This window comes from Drosophila teissieri, chromosome 2R (genome assembly GCF_016746235.2).
Source record: "Drosophila teissieri strain GT53w chromosome 2R, Prin_Dtei_1.1, whole genome shotgun sequence".
Lineage (NCBI taxonomy): Eukaryota > Metazoa > Arthropoda > Insecta > Diptera > Drosophilidae > Drosophila > Drosophila teissieri.
The window spans coordinates 20001460-20026175 of record NC_053030.1 but is presented as its reverse complement, the minus strand read 5'-3'; the positions used below and the strand labels follow the sequence as shown (position 1 = coordinate 20026175).

Genomic DNA, 24716 nt, shown 5'->3' with positions numbered 1-24716 from the left:
GTTTGGTGGTCTTGTAGTCGTAATCTTATTTACTTCTAGCTTAGAGTTAAAATGATTGGTTCACAAATATTCCAAAAGACACAAAAACGTCACATGATATCGCGGATCCATGGATTTACATAGTTACTAGTTACTAGTGGGTATGGCTTACAAAATTAACACGAGCAAACATGACAAGAAAATTAAGTACGTGTGGGGCTCCCAAACTATAGACTCGACACATATGCCTCTAGTTCACGCTTCCTTCATCCTCCTGGGGTTAAGTACGCAAATAAGTAACAGGGTGTGTGGGCGTTTTTTGCTTTTTTCATTTTTGTTTAGGGGAGGGGATGTTGGCCAAAGCTCTGATTGCTTGATGGCTTGGGAACGACATCCGTTCGGTTTGTAAGATTTTTTTTGTACATTTTGTTGCCAGGTCATTGGTGTTCTTATAACTTGCTTTTGCCGTGTAAACATGCGTGTGCAAAAGAGATTCAGGGACAGTTCGGACGCCTACTGACCATTGAGGAGCAACGGCGTGCTCGAGACTCCATTGGCGGCGCCCTTAACTACAAAATCAAAAGAGAAACACAGTCAGGCGGAAATCAAAATGTGTGAGACCAAAACGATTATCATCAATTTGAAATTTTGAAAAGGAAAGTAAGTGAAATGAAGTGGCATGCAGTGGAGGCAACGAAAGATAGAGGCTTATAGTATGTACAGCAGTGAAACTGGAAACGGGAATCTTTTGGTTCTATATTCTTTGGCTATGGATTATGTTGACTCCGCATGGCCGCCCTAATCGCTGTTCTCGTCGTACGGATGATACTGCTTTGCCGGCTGTGGCGACTGCTCGTCCTGCTTACCGTGCGTCGCCGATCGGCAAAACTTCTTGGTGGTGCTCCAGTCCTCCTTGAGCGATAGATTGAACATGGAGTAGTCCGGATCGCCGGTCACCTCCTTAACAATATTCAGGAACTTGGGCATGCAGTTCTTTAGGGCATCTCCGGTGAGCGATGAATACGTCTCCAAAAGCACCAATCCCTTGCAGCTGCAGATATAAATTCGATTAAAATCGTTATAAATTTCTTGATATACAATAGTAATTTAAACGCACCGTGGATGGCCTGGCTCCTTGTAAATATCAAGCTGAAAATATTGGTTGTTGATGAGGAAGCAGCGGCGCTTCTTGTAGATGGTGAAGTGAGCATCGTCACGCTGCGCCAGCAAGTTCATGTAGTCACGATGCGTCAGCTGCGTCTTCACCTCAATGCGGGCCTGCCCGTGAACGTTTGGACGCCGTTGCGTGTGGATGTAGCTCCAGTGGTTCTTCTGTCCGCGCTTGCGTAGACGCGCCTGCACTTTGGGTCCGGCGGATTGCAGATAATGATGCACGACATCGAAATCCTGGAAGGGCGGAAACTCGCTGTCCGGCGGCAGCAGGGCCACTGTACGAGAATGCAATGTTACACGGGCTTCCAAAAGGTAATGTCCGCCAATTGGACCTACCCAAATATTTCAGCTTGCGCGACGTGGCCTGCAAACGGTCGCCAATATCAATGCCCAGTTTCTGGCACACAGACTCGATCATGCGATTCATCTTGGTCTCGAAGTTGGTGGAGTTGTCGATCACATCAAAGTAGGGATGGCCCACCCAGGCGGCCGCGGACTTGTAGTCCAGTTCCCTGGCCAAATCAACGCCCTCCGAGCGACAGGCGTGGTCCTGCAATGACCAAACAAGAGGTTAGTTAATACTATAATCAAATTGTAAACTTGTATAACCATTAGCCCAACGCAAATGCCACTAGCGATAGTTAGAAAATGCAGCTGCCACTCTACACAGTCGCTACGACTACAATGTTTTTAGAAAAGGAAAGGGACTATGCATTTATATACTGGAATATAATATGCAATATATTAATGTAATATTAACAAAGGTAATTAGACAGCAAGGCTTGCAGGGACTTTCAGTTTCAGGACCAACTGTGGCAACCGATTTTGAGAAATGCAGCCATTTTTGGATACCTGATAGTGGCGCTTTCTGTTCTACCGTATTCGGGCGTTTAATTGGTGCGGACAAGAGAATTGGTCAGGTGAAATTTTGTGACCAGTGGCCTGCAACTCACCTCTGTGGAGTAGAAGTCCTCGGCGCCGTTGGCAGCCGAAACCAGGTGCAGGATTTGGTTGTAGCGATTGTCACGCATCTCCACCGGATTCCACTTGTTGCCCGCCATCATCTTTTCCCATTTATCCTTTGATATGTCTGCAAAGGAGTAATCAAATGTTATGCTTGGAATACGAGAGGGTGGCAAATTCCACTGTTTACTCACAGGCACTGGCATCCATAACGCCGCGATCGCAGATTATCAGGCAATTGCGGTTGCTCGAGTTGCCGAGCTCAAAGTAGGTGTTCTCAATTTGCACCATGGTGCGGATCAGATTCTCCTGGAACTTGTAGGCTGCGTGGCGAAGATGAAAAGGAAACGTTACTCTTTGGACTCTCGGCGTTTGCTTAACAATCCAAACAAATAGAAATCGAAATACAATTGCAAGCAAATTCGAATCGAAGGGAATTTAACACTGTGGTGGTGGTGGTGGTGGCATCGAATTGTAAGAAACTTAATTGACTGGGCTCTGGTGGCTCTGATTCGAGTGGGATGACAGTGCTTGATGAACGATGGCCAGTATCCAGTGTCTGAGTTCAGCGATGTCAAGTTGAAGCGATGAAACCTAATCTCAATTCGAGTCAGTGGAATTGGGCATACAAGAGCGCGCGAATCGAATTCAAATCATTCGGGTTCAATCAACTTGTGCCCAACCGTCGTGAATAGTACGTTTTCCCCAAGTAAACAGTTTCTAATCAGCGGTGGGTTAAAGAGTACTCAGCATTATTCGTCTGCTCCAGATGTTAATGCCTGAATTGAGTTTTCAGTTCCATCTGCGCCGCCTCACTTGGAATTCAATTTCAATGCTGATACTAATTTAAAAAGCGGTTAGAGGCGGTTTAGTTCCAGCACATTTTCCATTGTTCTTAGTAATTTGAAGCTCAATAAAATAATAAAAGTGCACAAAGCCAACAAAATGTGCAATAATTCGAATAATAGGAAATGACTAACATTAAAAATGTTCTGCTTAAAATTTGTTCAATAAATGCGCACAGTTGCCAAATTGCTTTTGAGAAATCTTGCTAATGGAATAATGACATTTGGTTTCAGGAATGTGCTTTCATTCCGAAATCAACAATGGCATATAGGAAGCTGTTTGGATAAACACTCAATAGCCTCGTTGACTCAAAGTAGAGCTTCGTGTGTCAGCCACCCAAGGCAATTGAAACGAGTGAGCTGTAATCGCTGATCCAAGTCGACATGAGGGGGCTTTTTCCCACAGACAGGGAGTCACAGTTTGCCATTTGGCGATAAGCTACATATGTCATCATCGTGCTCTTGCTGAAACAGTTGAAATTCGCTAACTGGAACATTCTACAGATAGTAACAAATATAACAGGATTAAAAGTGTTCCAATCTATTAATCTGTTTAAGTACGTAAGCAGACTAAGCTGTTTATTTAAATTCAGCAACTTTGATATTACTGTTTCAGCTAGCGAGTGTGTACTGTGGCTGCCTTGCATTTGTGCGCCAATGGGGGTAAATAAATCAGATTGGTGGGCGTGTGTGGTTGGGTGTCTATAAAGTCAGGTGCTTTTGGGGGATCGACGGAGGCAACACTTGTTGCGGTTCCCTGTCGCGTGGAAAACTTTGCTGCCCAATGAGCTCCCTTTGTTTGGGGGGCATTAGTTGCTCTGTGTGCACGGCAATTGCATTGAACTTGACGCAGTGCATCGGGTGGCAGGTGGAATCGATCGATTGGTGGGACGCACTGCTGTTTCTCTGCTCTTTTTTGCCCACCGGAACGTTTTTGTTTTGGTTTGCGAGTCTATTGTTCTGGCCTGCCAATTCTAATTCAATTAGCAACGATGATGCAAGAGAAAATAATGTACAGGAACGTGAGGAGATGTACATATGTAAGAGCGGTGTACGCGTATTTGCAATTTCACCAGCTATTGCGCATCAGGGAATGGAAATCTATGCACAGGGAAAAAATAATACAGCTTTCTAGTACTGATAAGAAACTAAAGTGGACTAAGTAGCAGGTGATAAGCATAGCTAACTCGCGATATAGTTTAAATTTATTTGGAGGCAGTGCAGATATACGATATTCTAAATCACATTTCTACGATATTTCTAAATCACTTTGTTCTCCCTGTGTACCAAAAATATCTGAATGATTGTTTTAAAGCCGGCGTGTGTGTGAATGCCGATTGTGTGTGATTGCGACTGCCCAGCCAACCTTTAATGGACTCTCGAGATAATCAAATCGTATGCAGACTAGGAGGTTGTTCTTTAGGCACAGGTAAACATACATAAATACATAATTAGCCAAGTTAATTTCCATAATGCCAGCGTAACAGTTCGCCTAATGAAGAAGTCGGATTGGTATTTGGGAAAAAAAGCGAAATGAAGGGTTTCAGTTTTGTGGGAGGGGAAGGCAAAGGAAAGCAAATCAACAGGCAAACAGGCAAAACTCAAAAAACAAAATCGTTTAGCAATCAATTTCGGGAAATCAATCGAGCAGAGAGGACACACCACAGCCACGCCAACCAAAGCGACTGACAGACATCGAGCGATAACAAGTTCAAACGAGAATTCTTGGCAAGACTTGCCCCTCCTAATATATTAGCTATCACAGCGTTCTATAATATGGAAGCTATATGTATCAGCACAAACATATATATATATATGTATATACGCATGTGAATAGTTGTGGTTGAGCGATTTGCTCTATTAACACGTTTGTGAGACATTCATAAATACATAAATTATTCTTAGAATTCAGTGTAATATTTCAAATAGAAAGCGCACTGTGAATTACAGATAATAATTTTAATTTATTGAATCAATCACCAGCGATGGTCATGGCTCTAGATTTGCGACCCCGACTGTGTGAATCGGAGCACTACTAAACTAATTGAATGGAGCGCATTTAGCGCCCAACTGCGAAGAGAGGGTAAACAAAAGTCTGGGGGGTACAATGGGGGGTTGTTCAGGGGCGTCGCAAAGGGGGGCTGTTGTGGCTTGGGTGGGAAGCGGATGTCGAACTCGCGTCAGCAGGCACGTGATGCGCCAGATCATTTCGCATTCTTCGCCTACAATAACCACACATTTCATTAGCCAGCCAAAGCATATAGACCAAATACCCACAGCGAAACGCCCCCACACACACACAAAATAGTGGCAGAATGAAAACGAAAATGGCTTTCGGCTGGGAAATTGCCATGTGGCCATGGCTCACTGACTGGCCAACAATGGTCGAAAGTCGAAAAGTCTATTTGGCACATACAGTGGGCATTGGCGTAAGCAGGCTATGTGTATTTAAAATTGAAAACAAAAGCTGTTCTTTTTTGAGAATAACAACAAATTAGAAGCTTGCCAAAGCAGAAAGTAGCATTAGTCAGCAGTTGTAAAGCAAAAGCTGGCTTGCAAAGCATTTTTAAATTACTTGAGAAAGGTAGAAAAATAAATTATATTGAACCCAACTGAATGTCTGGATAGGCAAAAGTAGATTGTTTAACAATCTCAGATCACGTAAGGAAAAGTAAACACATTCAGCACGGATTTTTGCCAAGTCTCAAAAATCCACACTTCTAGGAGTGGGTGTCCACCAGATAGCTGACTTTTGCACATACACGTGTTGATCGGGACACGAATATATATATATATATTATATATTTGTGGATACATAGATAGACTCTCTTCGTGGCGGCTAAATTTAAATGGCCCATTTAGACTCGGCTGAAATGGTAGCGACTAAACGAATTGCAGAGGCTCGGCGTGAAATATTGTTATTAAAGAAATGAGCAGATATATATGAGATATATCAGATCGGTTAGATAAAGACACATTGTACAGATCGCGGCGATTACGACGTGTTAGTGGACACAAGTGTTATGGGGACGCACATAAATCATAGAACGAAGCCAAAACAAACAGAAATACAAGTACACACACATTATATAGGAGGAGGCATTAAAGAGCATTGTTTGCGCGGGCCAAACAGCACGGTATGTTGGTTAAATGTCAAGTCATTTGGGGACGAACACAAAGCAAAGATACGGGAAAGTTCTGTTCAAGACTTTATCCGATTTAAAAACAAATGCATTGGGCGAAAGCCGCTCAAGGACGCACAGGCACAGACAAGACGTGGCATCGAACTCCATTCCCATCATTTTGATTCGATACGACTTGGTTAGTTTGGTAGTTTTGGGGAGGCAAGCAGTTTGCAAAACGAGGATATAAGAACCGAAGCGATCTTGTGGCTCCCACGGCGGCTCACCACACGGCACTCACCTTCGCTGCCATTGGGCCGGGATGCAGCCTTGGCCAAGCAGCGCGGACAGGATGCGGTTAGGTCGATGAGGCTGTGCTCCGGAGCGGCGAAGGGCAGATCTTTGTAAACGAACGTGGTTGGCGTGGGCGGGTCTGTGAGTGTGTGTGTTGTTGATTTGGGTTGGCGATTCGTGTGTGAGTGGGTGTATTAGATTAGCCACTGGCCGTAACTACTATATATATTTATATATATATATGTAGATATAGAATAATCGTCCGGTCGTGACTCATAAAGGCTTTAATTGTCCTGCTTGCAAGTGCCATTACTCATGAGGGTTTTGCAAGGAATTGCGACTAATCGGCGGACATGTGATCAGACCTAGCTACATTCTATATCTTATCTGATTGTACTTTTGGCAATTTAGATATCCCGCCATCGTCGGCAAAGCACCACATTGACAAATCCATTAATAACCATAATTGACAAATTGCTTGGCGAGTGAAAAAAGGAAGACTGCTAGCGAAATGACCTCGAGTCACGCAATCAGGATATCGAGTTGGGAATTCGAATCGTGTCCCAAGGCATTACGTAAGTTTCATTGAAGACGTGACTTTCTCGTGGGGGGGCCTTCTGGCCAAATACTCAGATATATACATACATTAGATGATATACTCGTACTATCTATAGTATGCTGGCTGGCTGGCTGATTTTAAAAATACCCCTAGCATATATTGTACGTATAGTATAGGGATTCTTTGTGTTGGTCGCTCTGCTCGGCAAGTAAATATTTTGATTTATTTTCGTTGCTTCGAGAAGACTTGATGTCGAACTTGACAGTGCTCGGATAATGAGATATATATGTGTGTGGACGTGGACTCGGAAAATGCTTGCATTGTAAGACTCCTCTTCTGTTCTCTTCTCTTCACTTCTCTCCTCTGCTCCTCCGTCAACTAGCAAGTTTTTCTTTTTTTGGTCTCCCGGTCGGTTGCACCGCCAATACTTACCCTCTTTCTCGGTCAGATCGGAGAACTTCACACCGCCACTAGATATTCGGATGTTTTGGGGGAGAAACAGAGAGAAATAAAGGTGGGGATTAGCATCGTTCACATGAAGGTCTATTTGTATGCAGTAGATCAAGTCGATCAAGTAGTTCAAAGTTCAAAGTAGTTCAAAGTCGAGAATGGAACTCGAATGAAATTAGGTTTGTATCGCAATGGTCATCGTCTCAGGTAAAAGACGAGCGGCACACAAGGCTACTTGGTCCAAACTCAGGTGGCGAACTCCTGGGCGGCACCTTTCGCTTTGATTGCCTAGCATTGATTACGTTAATTTCTTAATTTGAGTGTAAGAGTTTGTGTGTGGAGAGGGAATTTACCTGAGTAAAACAGTGGCCGTTTCAGGCACGCGGAATACCTGAAAATATTTAACATGCTCATTGCTTTGTTTCGAGTTTTCGGGACAATAGAATTGTAATGAGGGGATTTATCTAAAGGTAATCCCGCTATCGCCATGGCTTCTCATCCTCCTCCTCCTCTACTTACAGAGCTGCCCGCGGCCCAAAGCAATCGCTAACTTGCCTTAGTCTAGGATCGGCATTCCCATTACCCATTCCCCATTCCCCAATGCCCATTACCCATTCCCCATTACTCATTCCCCCCCAAATAGAATCACCCACGACACTCACCTTCCATCCAAGGTTCTCGAAGAAGGTGCACAAGCGGGACTGTCCCGTCGTCTTTCCGCCGCAGGGCCCTGAAAATGCATAATGTATTCAATTCATTAGTTTTATTTGTTTATTGGCAACCGGGCTAAGGTTACATTCTTGAAGTATATACTGCTTGGATTGCCAGGAAAAGGGGAGAAAGGTGCGCTCAAACTTGTGGGTAAATTCCCCTAAAATACTTTTATAACTCGTATAAAATGCGCCGAGTTAATGCGTAAAGATTTGCTAACAAGTTTGAAGGGAGAAGTAGCTGGTTTTTAAGAATACATTTTAAGAACCACGTCCCTTTAGCATGATTAGTTTTAATTAGCTAAACTAATTCGCACGTGCTTGCAGTTTACATAAATTAAAGCTTGAACCAGTAAATTGGGTTTGTAAATGCGTTAACGGAAATCTGCGTCTGAAATCTATAAAACTTTACGAACAGCACAAAAACATTAATTAATTCTGCAAAATACTATTAACTACGTATTAAAGACAACAGTGAAACCGGCCTAAATCGTTTTAATGCGCGCACATTCATTGAAACTAGAATTCATGAATTAAAAAACCGAGTAATAAAAGGAATTCCATCTCTATCGCATAGATAAGTTAAACTTTGAGTAAACTATCAGTTTCCCGCCTTGGATAAGAAATGTGGAGCCCCTAGGTCAGCATGATTCTGTACATTGCTTGGATCGACGAGGCGGAAACGAATCACTTCGATTTGTGGCCCAAATTCCAGCAAATCAAGTGCACTTGAGTTTCTCCGCGCTGTGCATATCACTCGATTAGGTCTGCGGACTGACCCTGGAGGCAATTACGCCCATTGCTGAATGCATTGCGCACCGATCGCGGGAAATCGATTCCGAATGCACTCTGGAAAAGAGTCATGTCCGTTGGCGAAGGCGCAGCTAACCGATAAGAGTTCTTTGAATGGGTATTTACTATAATTTAGTGGGGATTTTCGGACAAGTGACACACGTGGCGATGTGGCCTGTCTTTTATCAGCCTCTTCCGAAAATGATTAGAGCTCTCGGGCAGAGGAAGCCCGTCCCATAGGCGATAATATAAGTAGTATTTGTGGGGCAGATAGGCCCGTCAATACATCAATGCTTTCGTTTTGCTGTTGTTGTTGTGCTGTGTGGGGCTTCTAATCACAGCCATAACTTGGGCCCAAATTAAATGATTAGACCACGCGCCCAATCGCCGCTCATATGATGGTCGGCAAAAACAGGTTTTGCTACGTATTCACGTATGCATTCTTCACATGCGAATTGTAAATAGTTCTTTGAAGCGCCGACTGGCCGCAAAATAAGCCGGTAGCCACACATGAATACAAAGCACAAAATATGCCACAGCGACCACTTTGCCTATTGAAGGTGGCCAGGGAAAGCCTGGGAAGCTGCGCGCAGGACAAAATCTGTACCCGTTGGTGGCAACTCGCGACCTTGACACAAATCGTAAACAAATCGCAATCGGGTGTGTGTGGGCCACGAGGATGCGAGTTAACGAGGACACTTGTAACAGATACACAGCAAACCCAGAGAGCTAGCACAGGTATGTATATATGTACGATATAAAACATGGGACAAAAATTGGGTAAACTCACCGCCAGTGAGGACGATTTTGTAGACTCGTTTATCTTTCGGTGACACCGAACCCATCCTGTTCAGCTTTAAGCTGGGCATGGCTCCGGGTTTCGGTGAGCTTGACTTCCTGATCTCGACCTGCTGCTGCTGTTCCTGCTGCTGCTCGAGTTCGTCCTGCTGGTGCTGGCGCTGTTTCTGTTGCTGCTCCTGACCATTACTGGTGGTGGCCATCACCGACTGCTGGCCGTTGCTGAGGAGGGTGGCCATGTCTTCGTCTTCGTGAATTTCGTACTGCGTGTTTGTTTTTTTTTTAGGAGAGTAACCACCGATTGGCTGGCTTTTAGCTGTGTGGTGGCACGCAGAGAACTCTTCTACGCGCGATGCACGTGCCTTTTAAGGTTATGCCTGTGGAACTCGCGCAACTCCTGCGACTCCTCGTGCTTTTGCTGCTGTCCTGGTCTCGATCCTGGGCACCTGCTGGTGACTCGACTCGACTCGTGCGCTCTGCGCTCTGCAATTCAAATGCCGCACTGGCGCGCTGAAATCATGCCCAGAGTTGGGATTGCGCGGGATGCTCTCAGAAAGGCCGACGGAGGTGGAGGAACTTAACAACTTGACCAACTAGTCGGCAGCGTTATACGCTACTGTCTGAATCCGTACCACATCCGAGTATTTGGGCGATATCAAAGTTTATTCGATTTGGGGTGGTATTGCATTTTTACGAGTTGACACCGCATCCGTTTATTACACAAGCAAATAACAGAATCGTGTGGAAAATGTGTGCCGACGGGGTCTTATACTGTTGGAATAAAGTGCGGCCGCATTTGGATGGGGGGAAAACGATGAAATTTGTTGCAAATGGTCACACTAATATTTAAAAAAACTTAATGATTCATTAAATATTTATACACATTTATATATGGATAGTTAGCAGATCAACCTGCCCTCAATCCTTCTGTTATTAAAATCCCACTATTTATTCTTCAATAAATATGTATTTTGAAATATTTGTATATACTATATGAACTATATTTTAAATACGAGTCGAATGCCTAAGCAGCTAGCACTCGTTAAGTTTATATTAGGTTTATAATTTAGTTCTACATTTAATTTGTTAAAATAAAATAAAATAAATAAATATTTTAAATAACATTATGTCAATTGTAACTTTTCAATTACACTATCGATAGCTCAATGGCCAATCGATAGCGTGTCACCACCAGTTCAAATGCACTCGAATGCAGCGTGACCGTTTATGGTAACTTATCGATAATTCCACGGCCACACTGCTCCAATGTTCAGTTCTAAATTTAAAGCGTAGTTTGTCGCACACGAAACGATGCGCGGGAGCAATCGACTGCAATAATAATTAAACAATTCGCCAGCGTGCCACAACTAGTGAAATTTCAATAGCCAAGCGGGCTAAATTGACGAGCAGTTGAATTTGCTAACGGGCAAACATTTTCACAAACCACGTAACGTAACACATGTGCGTACGTGTGTGTGTGGGTGCGAGCGAGAGGGAGTGTGTGTCAAAATGACAGCAGTAGCAACAACGAAAACAACAACAATAGCAACAAAAGCAGCAGAAATCAAATCAACAACCACAACAACAACGACAAGTTAGTTAGCCAGCTGTGCGAGGTCGCTTCAGCTCCCCTTTCCCACGGCGAACTGAAAAAAGCAGAAACCAAAAACCACATTTGACGAAAGTAAAAACAAAATTGTTCTGTTCTCTGTGGCAAGCAGGATAAAAACCGAAAACCCGAAATTGTTTGTCACGTTATCAACACTTCAAACACAGCAAGCGTGTTATGAACATACTAAAACCAGCCAAACTCAAGTGCATCGTATTCAACCAACTACGTCACACTTGGACGTTTCTTTTGTTTATCTGCGATTTCCTGGCCCAGATTTACAGGACGCCCCGTATTACTGACCACCAGGAGCAGCTGGCCAACCACTATAATAACAACAATAACAATAATAACGATCTGATAATGGAGCAGGACATGCCAGAGGAGGAAGTGGGTCAGCCAGAGGAGGCGCTGCCGCAGCAGCAGGATAACGCGGAGCTTGTAGGCCGTTTCAATGCCATTCAGGCTGCCGTGGAGCTCATGGACGCAGCCAGTGATTTGGACGAGGAAGAGGAGGAGGAAGACGACGATGTGGACGTGGATGTGGACTATGGCGATACAGATTCGGAATCAGAGTTCGAAGAGATGTACTCGGACGATTGGACCAGTTCCAGCGATGAGCTGGACGAGGGTAAAGAGCTGTCCAAGAGTGTGCTGAATGTCTTCCTGTCGCCGGAGCAGCAGCAATCTCAGGTGGCCACCCCGCCGCCCATGTACACCTTCCAGCCGTTGCGTCTCGTCAAGTGCCAGTACAGGGATAAGCATATGCCCGGTGGATTCCCCCTGGCGCGCAGTGGCCATCGGATCATCGCCTCCAATTCGCATCTGTACTCCCTGGGTGGCTACAATCCGCGGAGCGCCGTTTCTGCCGCACGCCACGGCCGCTGCCTTCTCTTCCAGGAGCTGTGGAGCTACAACTTCGCCACGAGGACCTGGCGGCTGGAGCTGAATGCGGGCAATGCCGCCAATATGCCCGTGGAGCTGGCCTCCAATGCATTGACCATTCACAATAACGTGTTGATTGTGAGTATCTATTTGTTGCTAATCGCTAGAGAGGGGGGTGCGGTCGAGGGCTCGAAGGCAGACGAAAATAGATGAGTTGGATTGTCTCTTGCTCATTGGGTGTGTTGGTAAACACAAAGAAACACCAATTCGATTAAAAATGGTGATCTCTAAAGTGTAGCAGAAATGGTCTTCAGTTTTAGATATCGCTGTTTACTTTTGTTTATATCGCTAGTATTTGAAATGATCATATTTCTTTTCGGTGTAGGTTAGGCAAACCATCAATTGCAATAAAAAAAAACTTGTTTGTGCTTAAGTAGAAAACACAATTGAATGGTGAAATGAGCAGAGAAATCAGGCACATCAGGCACAGCTGATCGTGGAGATCTCGACAGACGAATGAGCGTGAATTAGTTTTGAGAGAGAGGGCTATTCTGGGCAATGAAAATCGCCAGGGCCAATGCCACGCCCTATTCCGAGTCTCCACACGGCCGCCTCTGCTTTTTGTTTATGCATTCTAAACACCCGAAATGTCAACCCAAACAGCTGCCCATGGCCATTGCCGTTTGCCTCTCACTCGGAAGGCACCTCCTCCACCATCTCCACCTCCTGCTGCATCTCCACCTCCTCCTTATGCCTCTGCGCATGCCAGGCAACCCTCTTTTTCCACTTTGGTTACTACGCAGTTGTTGTTTATGCTGCTGCCGCATGCAACAACTTGTTTTCCAGCTTTCCCCACCTCGCGCTGCTGCTGGAAAAACTGAAAACATTGTATTTACCATTTTTACCCACCCAGCAGCCAGCTGAGTGCGCGCGCTTTTTTATTTTGTACTTTTCGGACGAAACGGGAGGAAACTAACCGAAAGCAAATCCAAACGGGAGCCGTTGGCATTTCATGCTGGCAGCAATGCCCTTCCCTTGCATTCCACAATTAGCTATAATTTGATGACGAATCATGCCCCGATACATACATACACGAAAACACACTGGAGACACATGTTTCCGCTTATCGGGGCTGCAGCACAGCCTCCCTCCTCCTTCTCCTCCCTACTGCCGACCCTCCCCCCATTTTTCCCATTTCGTTGCCTCTCTTCTACCACCAGGCGATGATAAGCTGCTGCAGCTCGAGTATCTGCTAATTAAATGCATTGGCAGCAATGTCGGGGGCGTGGGTGCCACCCGCTTAACTCTCAATACACACATACATATATCTATATATAGTTAAATAGTGTAATAAACAACGAGATTTTTAGCTTACTTACATTCTAGGAAGGGTGATACAATAGTATGTACGTGTACGTCATGACTCAAAGCTTAAGCCTAAGATAATAGGCTTGCACCCATGTTGTTTATTCTTTTTACATTATCTTTCCAAAATCCTAGTCTTATCTTCTTAAATACTTGAAAACAAATGGAATTCTCATTTTCCCATTACTCTTGCAGTCTCATGGCGGCACTGGCTATCCCTTTGGAGTATCCTGCTCCAACGACTGCTACGTTTACCGAACGGCCAGTGCTGGCGCGACACCGGGCGTGGATCGCCTGCAGGTGAAGGGTGATCTGCCCACGGCTCAGTATGGACCGGGTATAGTGATCCACAATAACTTCCTGTACACAATTGGCGGAACGACGGGATTTGATTACACTTGTGATGTTTATCGTTTGGATTTGCGCACTGGCGTATGGGAGAATGTGTACATAAGTCGCCCGGAGATGCGTGACGATCCGGAGGGACGTTACCGCCACGAGGTCGTTTATGATGGCAAGCACATCTTTGTGCTGGGCGGTGGCACATCGCACTCCGTATACGATTTGCAGCGCATTCCGGCTTACAACCTGAAGGCGAACTGCTGGGACTACTTCGAAACGTATCCCGATCAGCGTGCCGCTGATGTGGACGACGGCAACAGAGGCTATCCAAAGCCGCGCAAGTGCTTTTCGTGTGTCCAGCACCAGTCCTCCACTGGGGACATCGAGGCCTTCATCACGGGCGGTCTGCAAGTGAGTTACATTTCATAGCACAACATTAACCAATGATATTGCCATAAGACTTTAAACGCAATTTACACCACCTTCTTTTTATGCTTAACACCTAAGCTTACAATGCAGCAACTAAAGAAATTCTTGAATTGCAGGGCGACTTCTCCACATATTTTTCGGACATCTGGAAGCTTAATCTGCGCACTAAGCATTGGTACCGCATCGAGACCGCCACCCTGCCCCGCCCCCTGTACTTTCATTCGGCTGCCCACTCGGATAATGGATGCATGTACGTGTTCGGCGGCATTGAGTACATGGAAAAGGAGATGCGCCGCCGCAACGATCTGTACAAGATGTGGATGACAGTGCCCAAGCTGAGCGAAATGTGCTGGGACGCCATCACATACTATAACGACAATCTGGACTTGTACGACCGAAAAACGCTACTGGGCGCCGGTATACCCAAACGTTTTGCGGAACGCCTACCGCCGCAGCGCAGGAGGCGCTTGGACATGAGCCAGCCAGACCCGTCCATGCTAATTTCGCTGTACTCGAACCCAAAACGTGCCCGCTCCACAACGCAATAGGCCTGCTTCCACTGTTCCCACGAAAAAGCGAAATAAAGCGAAATCTAGGAGGGTAGCGGAGCCATACCTTCTCGAAACTCTTTCAGTTGCAGAACTTTACGTTACTATTGTTTAAAAGTTTTGTTTCACATTGAGCGCGCGCTGTGATCGAATACGAAGGACATTTATAGTTGTACACATGTGTATTTTGATACTCGAAAGAAACATGCGGACAGGTTTAGCATGTAAATAAGATTGTAATTAAGTTTAGCTAGCGCAACAACAGCCAGATACAGGCCCTGCGTATGTATTCTAAACTTCAGCTTACAGATCAGCCAGCGCACCCCACAACAAATTCTCGATAAAATCCCACAATATCTTACCGGGTCCTCTAAACTTACTTGCTATATCCAAACACAGCCCTGCTATAATGTTCACCCTTCTTTAAATCCAACACACATCCCACTTTGCACCCAAAACACACACAAAAGCAAACAAACCCATAATGAAGGCTACACCAAACAATGTCATATAGAGGGGATATCCCCGATGTATTTTTGTCAAAGTGTACATAATATTTAGCGGTAGTAATATTTAATTAACATAAGACTTCATCAATATTGCGATATCATGTACCAATGCAGTGCGTAGGCTACTGCTCGCCCCCGTGGCGAACGTTGGTTTGCTCGGTTTATATTACCCAAGACTAAATTTGGTTGAATCTAAGTTAATAAATAAATTTCTAATGCAACACCATTGCCGTTTCACTCGGTATCAATCAGATCATCCACGGCGTAGTTGCCAATGACCCAGTTTCTTCTTGCCTTTGCAGCCAAATAAACCCTGTCCCTGGTCCGGAATTCCTCGAGAGGATGGGGCAGTCAGGCAGAAAGGCAGGCAGTCGCTGCTGAGTCATGCGCAATTTGCAATCCCAAAATGCACCCTGCTAGCCAGGATTTTCGGCTAACTGCCGAACTGCGTCGCACCAGAGGCCCAAAGTACAGGTATTCGGACGCTGAGGCGTTTCCAATTCGGTGGTTGAAAACAACGACTGTTGCTCTGCTGTGACCCCGTGGAGTGTTGATGCATCCATCGCATGGAAGTAGCAGGGCGTGGATGAATGGGGGAGAGTGCAGCAGTTCTGCTGCGTAATAGATCCGTGACCTGGTTTGGCAATGACGTCACCAAATACGCCTTCAAATTCTCGCTATGCGGAAGTTATGGATGGAATAAAGATAGCTCGACTGCCATTTCAGCCATTTAATGCGAGAGATAAGTGCCTCTTTGGAAAGTGGCTGATAGAACGAAGCATAACTATCCGGGGATTATGGTCTGAGTCAGGAAATGTAACTAAGGGATACAAATATTAAAAAGAAACTCGAAATCTTTAAAATTGAATTATAAATACGCCTCTTAAAACGTCACTGAAAATAAATTCCACGGGTTATGACTTTAAAATGTATTATTTTGTATGTAATTAGTAATAATTTTAATGTGACTTATAGAATTTTTTACAATTATTATGTTTTGTATTAGGTTTTATTATTAATATAATACATTTTTAAATGTATATACCCTATTCCCATTAACAAATTATCCCTTCTATTCTTTGATAACATTATTAAATTTCGAAATTAAGCATAGTAAAATAAATGTTCCTCTTTGCCGAACACTTAAAGTAAATAAACAAAAACAATAATAAATGCTGATTACAAAAACAACTTCCCTTTATAATTTCAAAATGGCATTTGTTTATGCGCTTTAAATCGTTACATAGATGGCGCCACTTTTGCCATTCACAGCGCAACGGCAATACCTTATCAGCTGAATTCGTTGCCATTCAGAACGCAGTGTTTGTAAAGGCGTAGTTCTGTTGTTTTTTATATTTTCCGCTTAAAAAGGACACAAAATGTTGAAACCCAAAGCGTTAACGCAGGTCCTCAGCCAGGCGAACACCGGCGGAGTGGAGAACACACTGTAGGAGGGAAACTTGCCGGTCTATTCCTTCAATAATCAGTTTTATCCCTACCTCCGCAGCTTGCTCAGCCAGGAAGGAGCTCTGTTGGCCTACTCCGGTTATGGCGATAAGGATGCCAGGATTACGGCGGCCATAGCCAGTAATATATGGGCAGCGTACGAGAAGCACGGACGCAACGCCTTCCGCGAAGATCGCCTCACTTTTGTCCTCATCGATTGCGAAAACGGGCATGTGGCCATCACGCAGGTGGGTGGATCCTCTGCTAGCTGGAATTCCTTCTTTAAACATATTATATATATGCCACGTTACAGGTAGCCAGTGTCCTTCTGTGCCTGTACGCCAAGCAGACTGTGGGACTGGGTCTTCTGAAGCAAAAGGCCATGTCACTGGCCTCCTACTTGGAGCGACCGCTCAAGCAGATCTCGGCCTCGTAAGGATAAAACGTGGATGTACCAAGTTCCGAACTGAATAAGTTTATAAGTGTATGCATTAACATTGAATGAAATATGTGAATAGTCTTTGGAAAAAGGACAGCTTAAATATTAATATATTAATACTTGAATTGATGCGTCCTTTACGATTTAGTTTGTATTTAAGGAACAGCTAATCTGCTGGTTTTCAAGAGTAACACGAATTATTTGGATAGAGGGTCAGGTTTATTATGCTGCAAGTTTTGTTCAAGAAAACACACGATCATTAGGATATATTGTAGAAGAAGTTGTGGACTTAATTACTAAGTGTGGACTCCGCAAGTGCTTATTCGATGGCGTACAGCTTCAGGGTGCGGTCCATGCTGGTGGATGCCAGATACTGAGCATGCTTTCCGAATCTCACGCCCGTTGCCAGGGCCGTGTGGTCGTTGAATACCTTCAGTTCCTGCCACTGCTTGCACAGGTAAACCCTGTAAATAAATCGAAGAAATCGTCAGACTTTCATTTGTACCGTGGCAACCAAATAAACAAGTTTACTAAGGGAATCCATTCCATATTTGCGAATTTAAGTGAACAATGCGAAAGTTTAAAAGAAAGGTTTACCGCGAATATGAAAGTAAGTATATGTATATTAAGTATAAGTTCTCAGTAAATGCTTGGTCCTTCAAGATTTCGTGCGACCCAAGACCCATGTGGAACCGGAGCCTCCAAAGCCCATTAACTTATCGATTGAGGACTTCAATGCGGTGAGAAGAAATCCATGTTAAGAGTTGCAAAGTTAAGTTGTATTACTATTCCTCAGCGCGGAGAAATCGCCAATCCGCGTGCCCCTTGTGTGGTTACCACCATCGACCCCGATTACATCAAAGACGCCAGTTCGCAGCGTTTGGCACGAAAATTTCGTATGAAAACGTAAGGCATCAAATTCACTATGTGCTGTTGTCCTTATCCTCGCCATTTTTCAGGGACATACTACTCTTGAGGGGGATTACCCGCAACCGCTTTATGTACTATGCCACGCAAGAACTTTTTTTGGACCGAAAACGAGAGAAGGAATACCAGGACAATCTATACGAGAAGTCGGAGGAATTTCACAAGTTTGCAGACGACTCGCTCAAGAAAATGGAGGCGGAGGAGTTTAAGAAAATGCTAGAGGCGCAAGAAAAGCTGAAGATCCTAAAGGAGAGCAAATTAAGCGAGGAGCTTAACGAGGTGAAGCTGGAGCACCAGCGAGTGCTGATGGAGGTGCAGGAAGTCTACGGTCGCTTTCAGTATTTGCTCAAGCTAATCAGCTACTTTGATGACACAGTTGAAGAGGAGCAAGCGGAAGGAGATGATGCCAACAATAAACTTAGCATGCCGCAGCAAATCGTCGCTATGGAGATCACTGAACGACATCCAGCGGGTCTCGAACAAGTGCGTCAAGTGCAAAACTACATGGAGAAGATAGTGCGACCGTATTTGGCAAAGCGGAATCATCTCAATGCGGAGATCTGGATACGTGGCTATGAGCGAAATCGCCTAAAGGTGTCCAACTACAATAGGCGCTTTTCACAGTTGGCACTCCTGAACCACATCGTAGCCATCCTGCAAGACAAGGCCCAAAAGACATACGAACGCCAGGTGAAAGCCAATGTGTTCCTCAAGGACCCAGAGTTCCTGCAGCGACGTGTGGCAGGTCTTCAGGGGCGTGCCAAGGGGCTATTGAATGACTACGAGCAGAGATACAGCAAGGAGTGAGTTACGATGCGTACATATTAAAGTCAACTAAGTTATCTTCTTCATTTCCAGCAAGCTGAATATCAAGCTAAATAGCATAATACCAGTGATCCTCAAGCAAATCCAAAACAAAGTTAAGCCGGAGCAAAAGCGAGAGGGAACGCTGCCGCCAACCAAGTCAGCAGCCCAGAAGTCGTCCAAGCAATGGCGCACTCTGGAAGACATGCAGCCTCCGCCGCCGCCACCCAAGTCCACGTACGAGGACGAACAGGACACGACTCTTGCCAAGGTGGAGAAAATCCAGGGCTACGTTCTGGAACTCTTGGCCAAACTGGACCACATTGAGCCGCGCAAGCTGCGTAGCGTCGAGCAGCAGGTTCGACGTCGCATGGCAGCGGACAAGGAGATGTCCCGCCGTGCGTTAGTTAAGCAGAACCGACTACACAACTGGATGGCGCATTTCAAGAAGCATCACGATCAGCAGGTTGAGCAGCGATGGAAGAACAAAGTCTAAGCTGAGCAACAACACTCTACTTATTGTATCCAATTAAAAACTAAAATGGTGAATGATTTGAATAACAAAAGGTACAATTCACTTACCTGACATCGCTGCCGGCGATCGCCAGATAGGTTCCGCTTTGGTCGAAGCACAGATCCTTGACCTCGTAGCCGTCATCAAGCTGGATTGTCTTAAAGTTCTTCAGCTTTCGCAGATCCCACAGCTTCACACAGGCATCATCTGCGGCGGTGGCCAGGTAGTAACCGTTCTCCGAGAAGGAGATGGCCGAAATGGGACCGGTGTGACCAGGGAAGTTGGCCACATTGCTCTGCTCCTTCAAATCCCAGATCTTAACCTGCGAGTCCACGGTTCCCGTACCGAAGATCAGACCATCGGGATGGAATTGCGCCGTCGTCAGACCGACTTCGGCCGTATCGATTACCTTGGTGAGCAGGCGACCTGTGCGGATGTCGGAGAATGCCCAGTGTTTGTCGGATGATGTGGACAGCAAGTAGTCGCCAGTGGGGTGCAGCGAGAGTCCAGTAACGGGTCCTTCGTGGCAGCGCAGGAGCAGCTGCGTCTGCGAGGTGGGCACGTGCCAGATGCGTATGTTCATATCGGGCGAGCCGGTGATGACTGTATCCTCGTTAGGATGATATATGACTTTGGTGATCTTCTTGGTGTGTCCCTTCAGGATAGCGACCATCTGCTCGGTGTCCTTGTTGAACACGGTGGCGTTTTTGTCATTGCCTCCGGTCAGAATCTTACTGTGATCAGCACTGTTGATGTCCAAGGCCAGAATGCCGGGAACGGAGGCCGAGTGTAGGCCGGGATGGGATGCCACGGTAAGAAAGCTCTTAACCTGATCCGTTGTAACCAGATCTTCGGGCACAGTGCGTCCGCGCTTCTTGCGCTCCTGCGTGAGCACCGTGGCCTTGTCCTGCAGTTTCTGTATGACCTCGGCGCTCATGCCCGCCTGCTCCATGGGGTGGGCAGCAGCGCCGCCAGCCTCAGAGGCCAAGGCCGGTTGTGGTATGGCCGTGGGCGCATTGGCAATGCCCGCCTGTGGTTTCAACGTGGCCAAAGCCTCGCGAGCGGCGGCCACCTCCTTGTTGAGGCGGGCAATCACACGGCAGGCGGCATCGTGCTGATAGAGCGCATGGGACAACTCCTGGCGCGTTGTCTGCAGCTGCTGGCGTTGTGTGAACGAGTGAATCATGAGGGCGTCCCACTCGTCCTGCATCGTCTTCAAAGTGGCCGGAATGCTGGTAGCACTTGGCGGTTTTGGTTTCACCACCGCCGGCGTCTTGATCTCGATCAGCTCCTCCGGCTTCAGCTCCTTGCCGCTGATGGGATCGCAGCCATTCTCCAACAGATACTTCTCAATCACCCGCTTTTCGAAAACGGCTCCCGAATACGGAGAAACCACGGGCGTCTCGGGGACTTCGTTTGTCACTGGAATGGAAAATGCGATTCATAGTGGTCCTATGTAAATCAAAATCAAGCGTATTCACTTACGTGCGCAAACCAAAGCCATTGCTGTTTGTGATTATGTCGCTTTTCGCGTAGTCTAGTTAGTAAATTAAATGTTTTACACGTTTTTCCCGAGCCAAGCGCAAAATTGTCGGCAAAGCCGCTTCTTGATATTCTGCCAGTCACAGGGTCACGCGGGAGTTATCGAAAACCGGGTTGCCAGATCAATTAGATTTTGGCTAGCAGTTGGCACAGGCAAAAGTAGCTAGACTTGAATTGCAGTTTTCGTATTTAACGATTTAAGTTAGAGCATAAAACATTATTTAATATATTAAAAAAACGATTTTATAGAAAAGTAACTGTTAAAGTGATAAGTAACGAAACGTATGTCAATCAGCTGTTTTGGCCGTTTTGCCAATCTGGTGCGCGCACGCAATTCACGATTATTGGCAACTCTAGCACGTTGTTTCTGTTATTTAATTCACGATCTAGTTTTATAACATAGTTTACTGCCATTAAGGTATTTTTAAAATGCTAAAGCATCTTGCGCAGTGGCGCCTGGGCAGCCAATTGCTTAAGGCAAGTGCTGCACCGAGGAGGCAAGCCTCCAAAGCCTCCAGAGACTCCAGCGCAGAGGACTCGCCAGCCGGCACAGAGGAGCCCCACAAGAAGTTCGTCAATCCGTTTTCCCAACCCGCTCCAGCGTTTAGTAATGATGCTATAGCAGAGACCAAAGAGGAGCGGGATAAGCGGCTAAAGGTGCTGCAGCTGGAGGCGGACATTGCCCATCAGGAGGGTCGGCGCGTGCCGGCACTTGAATTCTTCCAGGATCATCATTGGGAGCACGTGCTGACGCTACCCACAAAATCAGCCCGCATCAAGTACTTTGCCTATCTGTGGCAAATCGAGATGAAGAAGGAGGCTGGGCAGCGCAAGAAGGCAGTGCGTGCGGAGGAAGCCGAACAGCGCATGGCGGAGTTGCGAAAGGAGCGCGAGGAGAATACGCACATTATCTATGGTCTTGGTCACACGTCCTTGTTCCTGCGTATCTACGATACCACAATTAACCACTGGCAGAACAACCGGCTCACACGGGCCATGCAGTTCGCTCCCAAATTGGTGTTGGATTGCTCCTACGATGAGCACATGAACAATCGGGAGGCCTCCTATGCAGCCAAGCAATTGATGCTGTGCTTTGCAGAGAACCGGATGAACGATGAGCCCTTCGACCTGCACTATTGCAACGCCCAGATGAACAGCAGATGCATGCAGAGCCTCCAACGCTACATCCCCACCATGCATAATCCAGAGTTCCCGATAAACTTGCATAGCCAGTGCTTTACGGAGCTGTTTCCCAAGCAGAACCTGGTTTACCTAACGCCCCACTGCCGCGAGGATCTGGTCACTTACAACCCAGATGACATCTACATCGTGGGTGCCATGGTAGACACCATGAACAACGAACCCCTTTCGCTGGCCAAAGCCAAGCGATTGGGACTACGAATGGCGAGACTGCCACTGGATCGCTACTTGCAGTGGGGAGCCGGTTCGGGAAAATCCCTAACGCTAAACCAGATGATCAACATTATGCTGGACCTCAAGAAAACCGGCAACTGGGATGCGGCCTTGAAGCATGTGCCCCGACGGAAGGTCGTGGAAAATGAGTTCCAGAATCGCAGGGAGAAGGATCACTGGGGCACAGGCACGCGGGCCCGGAAGCTCAATATGCGAATCGATCATCTGCTGGACTTTGATGAGGATCGCCGGCAGGCTTCCTCTTTTGCATCGCCCCAAAAAGTAAGGCAGCGACGGGAGGGCCTGGAGTTCCAACTGGACACTTGGGCAACGGGGAAGCAAAAGAAAAAGCAGAGACAAAATTAAAGTTACCTGTTGTTAAGATGCATATTTCATTTATTCGGTTTTTTTAATATTCATGGAAAGTTCATTTTTGGTTGGAGCGGACCTTCTGCCTCTACTTCCTTCTTAATGGCTGCCACAGTCTGGTTCGATGAGGGAATCTCTTCTATTACTAGACCAGAGTACTCTTCAGCAGGTTCTCCAAAATCTGGGTCTGTTTCAGGTTGCAAAATACTTTCCGGCTCAGCTTCCGCTTCATCTTCTGGCTCATCTTTATCGGTCTTTTTGTATTTCAGCCACATGTTCTTCGAGTTAATAGCCTGGTAGTTGATGGCCGCCTTGAGGCCAGCCTGCTTCATCAGTTCTTTGGCTTTGACTTCGTACTCCTGCACACGATCCCTGCGCTCCACCGTCATCAGTTTGGTTTCCAGTACGAACAGGGCCTGTGCACGCATCGCCTGGAAGAAGTCCTTGCTCAAGAAGGAGTAGTAGTTATGGGCCGTAAAGACGACATCAAACATATTGTTCCACCGAGCTGCGCCTTGCTGCAGCTGCACCATCTCCATGGGCGACACATAGTGCACTGTTACTCCGGGCACCTGGATCCACGGCTTGTCGTAGGCCGCTTGCCCAGCTGCGTCCTCTTCCTGGTGGTTCAACAATGGCGTCATCAGCAGCTGAACGGAGCCATACCTACGGGAACGAGTGGCATCATGCTCGTAGGCAGTCTGGGTCTGCAATTCATGGAAGAATTCCATGAGATTGCGTTCGGTGATGTCAGTGGCACGATAATCATTGTCTCCGTGCACAGAATGATGCATTCGCTCCTCGACGGTGCGCAGTCCGAAGCCACAAAATGGTCCCGTTTGGATGTCGCCCACATAGCCGCGGTGGATAAAGCTGCGTCCATTTCGCACCAATCCAGCTGCCAGCGTCTTGTTCGCCTTGCACTGCTCATATTCCGGAAAAACGAAAGCCACGCCGGACTCGCGCCAGTAGCGGTACTCCTGCGAACAGATCTGCTGCCCACCACGATCCTTTAGGGTCATGCTCAAGTCCCAATCGAAGGCACCATTGCGATGGTCATAACGGGTGCCGAGCAGGGCCCTCGACCGCTGCTCCCAGTAGGCGGTCACCTCAAAGATGTTCCACGGATGCGGCTGCCAGAAACTGAAGGCCATCTCTAAGCCATCGCGCTCCTTGTACTTCAGTCCTTCTATATTGAGCATGGGCGCCAGGCGCTGCAGTTCCTCCTCATTGGTGACCATTTTGAGCAGAGTGCGCCCCTTGGCTGCCATGTAATGGTGCGAGCTGGGGCGGATCACCGCATTCCCGTAGAGATCCATGAACAAGTGCACCTTGCTCACCAAGCTAAAGGACTCGGGATCCTCCAGGGCTACGCCCAGCAGCAGCATGTGCCTGGCTTCAATTTCGGCGCAACCATCCAGTACATATATATTGAGCTTGGGTCGGATGCGATGGGTGTATCTCTTGGCCAGCGTCTTGATCACATGGCGCGGATCAGCTCCGCCGCAGATAAGTATGTTCAGCGTGTGCAAAGGATTATCGCCGGCGGCTTCTTCCGCTTCCTCGCGTGCATGCGCATCCTCCGGCAGCGGCTCGTCCTTGATCTTGAAGGCCTTCAGGTACTCCTCGTACAAATCCAACGCGGAACTGAGTCCCCACAACATTTTGAGCTTTCGTGCGGTTTTAGTTTTACGATGATGCCTGGATCCGTTGGGACTTATTTGGTGAACTGACTGTAGCCCCTTGACTGATGGCAGTTGCCAGGACTACTTGTTGTCGCCGTTGTCCCGGCAACGTCTTGCTCCTGCTTCAGTCCCTCATTTGCGTGCATCCGTTGCGGGGATTAGGGAGCTCTGGCAATCATAACGGAAATTGCTTTTCGATATCAGT

General features: G+C 46.6%; 7 protein-coding genes across 9 annotated transcripts; 4 read left to right on the top strand and 3 right to left on the bottom strand.

Annotated features, from left to right (window-relative positions):
* Positions 1-310: 310 nt before the first annotated feature.
* On the bottom strand, positions 311-10458 carry LOC122615160 (TRPL translocation defect protein 14). Of its 3 annotated transcripts, XM_043790074.1 has the most exons (11): positions 9678-10458; positions 8048-8115; positions 7739-7776; positions 7368-7405; positions 6384-6515; positions 2310-2438; positions 2106-2242; positions 1489-1702; positions 1097-1427; positions 846-1030; positions 311-548 (listed from the first exon to the last, which is right to left on the bottom strand). In XM_043790074.1, the coding sequence occupies exons 1-11, from the start codon at positions 9922-9924 to the stop codon at positions 493-495; spliced, it is 1575 nt and encodes a 524-aa protein (XP_043646009.1). In that variant the 5' UTR covers positions 9925-10458; the 3' UTR covers positions 311-492. The 3 variants fall into 3 exon arrangements, with proteins under 3 accessions (XP_043646009.1, XP_043646012.1, XP_043646010.1); XM_043790077.1 differs by lacking the exon at positions 6384-6515 and having other exon boundaries at positions 9678-10456; XM_043790075.1 differs by lacking the exons at positions 311-548; positions 6384-6515 and having other exon boundaries at positions 763-1030.
* Positions 10459-10938: 480 nt separating this feature from the next.
* LOC122612423 (kelch domain-containing protein 10 homolog) lies at positions 10939-15593 on the top strand. The gene is made up of 3 exons (XM_043786030.1): positions 10939-12317; positions 13740-14297; positions 14432-15593. The coding sequence occupies exons 1-3, from the start codon at positions 11472-11474 to the stop codon at positions 14861-14863; spliced, it is 1836 nt and encodes a 611-aa protein (XP_043641965.1). The 5' UTR covers positions 10939-11471; the 3' UTR covers positions 14864-15593.
* A 1087-nt stretch (positions 15594-16680) lies between these two features.
* LOC122612747 (ragulator complex protein LAMTOR2 homolog) lies at positions 16681-17386 on the top strand. The gene is made up of 3 exons (XM_043786559.1): positions 16681-16819; positions 16880-17066; positions 17132-17386. The coding sequence occupies exons 1-3, from the start codon at positions 16752-16754 to the stop codon at positions 17252-17254; spliced, it is 378 nt and encodes a 125-aa protein (XP_043642494.1). The 5' UTR covers positions 16681-16751; the 3' UTR covers positions 17255-17386.
* A 71-nt stretch (positions 17387-17457) lies between these two features.
* On the bottom strand, positions 17458-21128 carry LOC122612746 (pre-mRNA-processing factor 19). The gene is made up of 3 exons (XM_043786558.1): positions 20988-21128; positions 19571-20924; positions 17458-17721 (listed from the first exon to the last, which is right to left on the bottom strand). Exons 1-3 carry the CDS (start codon positions 21004-21006, stop codon positions 17577-17579), a joined length of 1518 nt encoding a protein of 505 aa, XP_043642493.1. The 5' UTR covers positions 21007-21128; the 3' UTR covers positions 17458-17576.
* LOC122612748 lies at positions 17828-19484 on the top strand. Its single transcript, XM_043786560.1, has 5 exons — positions 17828-17867; positions 17921-17997; positions 18054-18163; positions 18217-18987; positions 19043-19484. The coding sequence occupies exons 1-5, from the start codon at positions 17828-17830 to the stop codon at positions 19482-19484; spliced, it is 1440 nt and encodes a 479-aa protein (XP_043642495.1).
* Positions 21129-21380: 252 nt separating the features above from the next.
* Positions 21381-22852, top strand: LOC122613024 (mitochondrial ribonuclease P protein 1 homolog). The gene has a single exon (XM_043786982.1). It carries the CDS (start codon positions 21474-21476, stop codon positions 22821-22823), a length of 1350 nt encoding a protein of 449 aa, XP_043642917.1. The 5' UTR covers positions 21381-21473; the 3' UTR covers positions 22824-22852.
* On the bottom strand, positions 22836-24569 carry LOC122613023 (dynein axonemal assembly factor 3 homolog). Its single transcript, XM_043786981.1, has one exon. It carries the CDS (start codon positions 24488-24490, stop codon positions 22874-22876), a length of 1617 nt encoding a protein of 538 aa, XP_043642916.1. The 5' UTR covers positions 24491-24569; the 3' UTR covers positions 22836-22873.
* Positions 24570-24716: the final 147 nt, after the last annotated feature.

What these genes read in the sequence shown, in the direction of transcription:
- LOC122612746 (XM_043786558.1), bottom strand. An exon ending in ATCGCCGGCAGCGATGTCAG is followed by an intron (nt 17,722 to 19,570) that starts GTAAGTGAATTG and finishes ATTTATTTACAG; the next exon opens with GGTTTACCTGTGCAAGCAGT.
- LOC122612747 (XM_043786559.1), top strand. Translation starts at nt 16,752, where the DNA reads ATGTTGAAACCCAAAGCGTTAACGCAGGTCCTCAGCCAGGCGAACACC. An exon ending in GGCGGAGTGGAGAACACACT is followed by an intron (nt 16,820 to 16,879) that starts GTAGGAGGGAAA and finishes CTACCTCCGCAG; the next exon opens with CTTGCTCAGCCAGGAAGGAG. An exon ending in GGCATGTGGCCATCACGCAG is followed by an intron (nt 17,067 to 17,131) that starts GTGGGTGGATCC and finishes GCCACGTTACAG; the next exon opens with GTAGCCAGTGTCCTTCTGTG.
- LOC122612748 (XM_043786560.1), top strand. Translation starts at nt 17,828, where the DNA reads ATGCGAAAGTTTAAAAGAAAGGTTTACCGCGAATATGAAA. An exon ending in GGTTTACCGCGAATATGAAA is followed by an intron (nt 17,868 to 17,920) that starts GTAAGTATATGT and finishes TGGTCCTTCAAG; the next exon opens with ATTTCGTGCGACCCAAGACC. An exon ending in CGATTGAGGACTTCAATGCG is followed by an intron (nt 17,998 to 18,053) that starts GTGAGAAGAAAT and finishes ACTATTCCTCAG; the next exon opens with CGCGGAGAAATCGCCAATCC.
- LOC122613023 (XM_043786981.1), bottom strand. Translation starts at nt 24,490, where the DNA reads ATGTTGTGGGGACTCAGTTCCGCGTTGGATTTGTACGAGGAGTACCTG.
- LOC122615160 (XM_043790074.1), bottom strand. Translation starts at nt 9,924, where the DNA reads ATGGCCACCCTCCTCAGCAACGGCCAGCAGTCGGTGATGGCCACCACC. An exon ending in ACGGCCACTGTTTTACTCAG is followed by an intron (nt 7,406 to 7,738) that starts GTAAATTCCCTC and finishes CCGAATATCTAG; the next exon opens with TGGCGGTGTGAAGTTCTCCG. An exon ending in AGGACTTCTACTCCACAGAG is followed by an intron (nt 1,703 to 2,105) that starts GTGAGTTGCAGG and finishes TGGTCATTGCAG; the next exon opens with GACCACGCCTGTCGCTCGGA.
- LOC122613024 (XM_043786982.1), top strand. Translation starts at nt 21,474, where the DNA reads ATGCTAAAGCATCTTGCGCAGTGGCGCCTGGGCAGCCAATTGCTTAAG.
- LOC122612423 (XM_043786030.1), top strand. Translation starts at nt 11,472, where the DNA reads ATGAACATACTAAAACCAGCCAAACTCAAGTGCATCGTATTCAACCAA. An exon ending in TTCACAATAACGTGTTGATT is followed by an intron (nt 12,318 to 13,739) that starts GTGAGTATCTAT and finishes TTACTCTTGCAG; the next exon opens with TCTCATGGCGGCACTGGCTA. An exon ending in TCATCACGGGCGGTCTGCAA is followed by an intron (nt 14,298 to 14,431) that starts GTGAGTTACATT and finishes CTTGAATTGCAG; the next exon opens with GGCGACTTCTCCACATATTT.